The 4384-nt window shown below is 59.8% G+C and overlaps 1 protein-coding gene across 1 annotated transcript; it reads right to left on the reverse strand.

The window, feature by feature from the left end:
- Positions 1-1572: 1572 nt before the first annotated feature.
- LOC104524870 (tumor necrosis factor ligand superfamily member 10) lies at positions 1573-3341 on the reverse strand (the record flags this gene model as incomplete). Its single annotated transcript, XM_010167870.1, has 4 exons — positions 1573-2044; positions 2425-2532; positions 2864-2900; positions 3195-3341. Coding segments are annotated over 4 exons (735 nt in total), but the record flags the coding sequence as incomplete, so codon positions are not given.
- Positions 3342-4384: the final 1043 nt, after the last annotated feature.

Consider the following 4384-nt stretch of genomic DNA (forward strand, 5'->3'; position numbering starts at 1 on the left):
TGGCACGGCAGGACCGGGTGTGGGAGCACAGGGGGAGGCTGGAGGCAGCTGGGGTGGGGGGGAAGCAGCCCCTTGCAGAGCTCCTCTGGGCTGGGCTGAGCTGGGAAAGAGGGGGCAGCTGCCCAGGACCCCAGGCATTGGAAGGGGTTGCCCAGGGCAGTGGTGGAGTCCCCATCCCTGGAGGGATTGAAGAGTCGTGTAGACACAGTGCTGAGGGACATGGGTTAGTCATAGGGGACTGGTCAGTGTTGGGTTCATGGTTGGACTCCATGATCTCAAAGGGTTTGGGCCAGTGCTGTGATGCTGTGAACTGGCCCAGAGCTCCCTGCCTTGGGTCTGCACAGCGCTGGGGTGGCTTCAGAGGCTCAGGACATGTTGCCTGTGGTGCCTGATGCAAAGAGGTGGCAGAGTGGTGCTGGGGTACAGGCTTTATTGAAACCAGCACTAGGAACCCCCCCTCACAGCCACGTTGGGTGCTCACCTCCTTCGTGGCCACCCGTGCTGCCGTCCTGTCCGTACCCACCAACACTGAATACAGAGAATATACAGGGAGTTACAAAACGGGCTGTGTCCAGCCCGGTGTCCATGGACCTGACCATGCTCTGCCCTCCTCCAACCCACCTGGTACATCTGATGGGGCTTTTAAACCCCGGGGGGTTGGTCTCATCCCTCCTGGGTCCTGTTCTGGGGCTCACCCGGGGGCTGAAATCCCACTGGGGCTAAAGAGGCGAGTGAGTGGGTGGCTGTGCTAGCCCAAGAGGGCTGTGAGGACCCCAAAGCCCAAGGGAAGAAAGAGATGCTTGGTCAGAAGCAAAGAGGAGGTGTGATGACAAGGTCCTGGGCTGGATGGTCCTGTGCAGCTTGGCTGGGGCAAACTGCACCTCTCTGCCCCACGTGCCCGGGCGCGGTCGCTTGGGCTGGTGATTACTGCAGCTTCGTGGTCCTGCTCTTTGACCTCCTTGAAACCCATTGCTGGAATCGCTCCAGGTTTCTCCTCAGCTCACACTGGAACTCCTCCACTCACTTCCAGAAGCTGACACTGGACCCAGCTGGTCCCCAGAGTTGGTTGTCCCCTGGTTGACTCCAGGGGTGCTAATCCCTGCACCTAACCCCAGCTTCTGTCCCAGCACCTCCAGCTCGGGGTCCCCCAGCACCCGCAGCCTGGCTGGCCCTGGGCTCAGACTGGCAGAGGGTCACCCTGCTGTGGGGACACTTTGTCCTACGGTTGCAGATGTGACCCCAGTGCTGCTCCTGCAGCAGGGAGCCATTTGGTGCCACCTGCTCCATTTACTCAGGCGGGAGCCGTGGAGGTGATGTGCCACCAAGGGTGGGATGTCCCCTCTCATGTATCTCCCATGGGCTCTCAGAGACCTGTCCTGGCTTATGGGCTTCCTCCTGGTTGGACATCAAGCAGCATCAAGCACAGGGTCCCTTGAAACCAGCCACCCTCCATGTCCTCCTCTGGTTTGGCTCTTGCTGCAAGGGACAACACACACAGGGAAGGACCCTGCACCAAACCCACCCTGGCCATGGGGCTGTTGTCCAGTTTGAGGAGCTGCTGCTGGAGAGTCAAGCAGGAAGGTGGGAGGTGGTGGTGGCTGTCACAGGTCGAGCCGGAAAGCCCCAAAGTAACTGGCAGCTGCATCGTTGTAGTCGATGGCCAAGGAGGAGACAGAGACAAAGAGCTCGTCACCGGCCTTCAGCTCAAAGAGTCCCCCCTGGTAGAGAGCGTGGAGGCCATAGTCTGCCTCAGGTGCCCAGCACTTGGTGCCCACCCCTTTGAGCAGGAGGATGGGTTGGCTGTAGGAGGTCTTCCAGTTGATGCACTGCACGAGCTGGGGGACGGAGACTTGGGCGCTGGCCCCGTCGCTGGGGTAGCGGAAGTAGATCTGGGAGTAGACATAGTACTTGCCCGCCTGGTTGACTCGCAGGCGACCATCTCGGTAGGTGATGTTCTGCAGGTGTGAGTGGATGGTGCTGTCCTCCCAGCGGGCGATGGCGTGGCGGCAGGACTGGGAGAGGTTCCCAAAGCGCTTGGAGTTGCCTGGGGAGAAGGAAGGGTCAACCAAGGGGAGTGAGATGCTTTGGGGTCAGGAGAAAGGGAGGTGGTGGCTTTAACTGTCTCCCACAGTGATCCAGCTTGGAAGGGTGGAGAAGGTGTTGAAGGCCAGGTTGGATGAGGCTTTGAGCAACCTGGTCTAGTGGAAGGTGTCCCTGCTGCTGGCAGGGGGGTTGGGACTGGATGAGCTTGAAGGTCCATTCCAACCCAGAGCATTCTATGATTCTAAGGTGGTCTTGGACTGGACAGGAGAAACACCTCCCCCATCTGCCACCAAAAGCATACTCCCACCCTGGTCCCCTGCCCTTTGGGTGACATCTATCCCCTGTTCCCATCTCAGCAACGAGTGGGGCTCCCCGACTCACCATCCTGGGCCAGGCTCTGCGGGCGGAGGGTGAGATGTGCCGAGGGTTTGCCGGCTGTTTTGGAGGGCACCTGCCCCTCCGAGGTGTTGAAGTAGCTCCGCCGGGCCTCTGCGAGAGAAGGGACACGGGGCTGTAGGGGACAGAGAGTGTGGGGACACCCAGCCCTGTGCCAACAAAGCAAGTGGGGCAGAGAAATGCCCCACTGACCTGGTGAAGAGGGAGGTTATTTGGGGATGGAGATGCCTGGTCAATCATTATCCAACGTGTCTGTGTTGTCCTCTGTGGCCCTGGCTCCCCGGACTCCAGACGGACAGACAGACTGGGGACACACACCCCTCACTCGCCCAGCTCGCCCGGCCTTGCTCTCTCCTCTCCCACCCCCGTGCCCGGTGGAGTTTGCCCCGGGAGCCACCGGGGTGCTGGGCCGGGAGAGACTCACCCTTCACCGCGCTCCTGCGGATAACGTCCTCCGTCACCTGAGAGTTGAGAAGAGAGTCCCATGGTTAAAGGTGACACGGGTGTTCCCTGCGCCCCAGCTCCTCCCATCCACTCCAAACCTTCATGACCTTGTCTTGAAGAGCTCTGGGTTCCACCAGCTCCTCACCACAGAGGGTCTGGGGTGCAGCCCCACACGTTCCCCTCTTCAACCAGCCTTGCAATTGCTCTCTGCCACCCCTCCGGTGAGGGAAACTGAGGCAGGGAGGCAGACAGCTCTGCCATCAGCTGTCCCATCCTCCCCCAGTCCCCAAAATTGGCAGGTCCGAGCTCACCGTGGCCACGTAGGCTTTGATGGTGTTGGCCAACTTGAGGCAGGACTGGTTGCTGATCAGCTCCTCCAGGTTGGAGCTCTCCTGCTGCCTGTTGATAACCTGCAGACACCTCAGCTCCTCCACGTTCCCCGGTGTCTGGGCTTTGAGCTGGAACAGAAACACCCGGACATCCCCGTGTCAGAGCGGGTGGTGGGACAGGGTGGTCCCACCGGGATGGAAACACCAGCTGTGTCTCCTGGGCTGGAGTTGTTGGGTGGATCCCAAGTTCTCTCAGAACTCTGTGTTTGTGGATTAGATGGGTTCAATCTGGGTTCAATCTCATCTCTGTCCTCCTGAGAGCCCTGGCAGGAGCGAGTGTTGCTCATCCCAGCTCTTTGGGAAACAAGGAATTCCAGCACCAAGCACCAGGAGGAGATGACACTCAAGGACTCTCCCAAGCTGCAGAGCACCAAGTAGAGAAGAAAAACCCCAAATTTCCCATTCTCCACCTCCTCTTCCTCTCCTGCCCTGGGGAAAATGAAGCTTCTCAAGCAGTAAAACCCAGCCTGAGCTCTGAGGAGATGTTCCCAGCTCCCGGGGCAGCGGTTGCCCTGCCAGGTTTGGCTCCGTACGGCGCAGAGGGGGAAGAGCTGCAGCCTCAGGCTGGACGTGCCCGGGCAGCCTGGTCCACGCTCCCCGTGACTCAACCCAGGCACATCTCAGCCACTTCCCAGCCAGAGCTGACTTGTGGTTTGGGCTGAGAACCTTCCCTCGGCGTGACGTGGGCTGCTGCACTGCGAGATGCCCCTTCCAGGCTGTCCCAGGACCTATATCCTGTCTAGGGAGTGGGGAAACTGAGGCACAGATGGGATGGCTGCCTGGAGATCAGCGTGCCAGGAGCTGGGAATGAACATTGGCACCTTGACCATCTGACTTTGAACCCCTGGGTCATTCCCAGATGCCAGGAGGGAATGATGGGGCTGTTCCCACAAAACTCCCAGGAGCACTCCTGAAAAACTGGGCTCAGCCCTCAGCCAACTGGTCCCAGTAAGGTGGTGGCACGTTCCCAGCAGTAGGATGGGGACTGCAAACATGTAGCTCATCCTGAACACCTCCTGGCACCCACTCATCATGCTAATTGCCTTAATTACAGCGTGCTGGGACAGGCTGGAGGGACCACCAGCACTGCTCGCTTCGCAGGGTCACCCTGT

This window comes from Antrostomus carolinensis, unplaced genomic scaffold, assembly GCF_000700745.2.
Source record: "Antrostomus carolinensis isolate BGI_N321 unplaced genomic scaffold, ASM70074v2 scaffold43445, whole genome shotgun sequence".
NCBI lineage: Eukaryota > Metazoa > Chordata > Aves > Caprimulgiformes > Caprimulgidae > Antrostomus > Antrostomus carolinensis.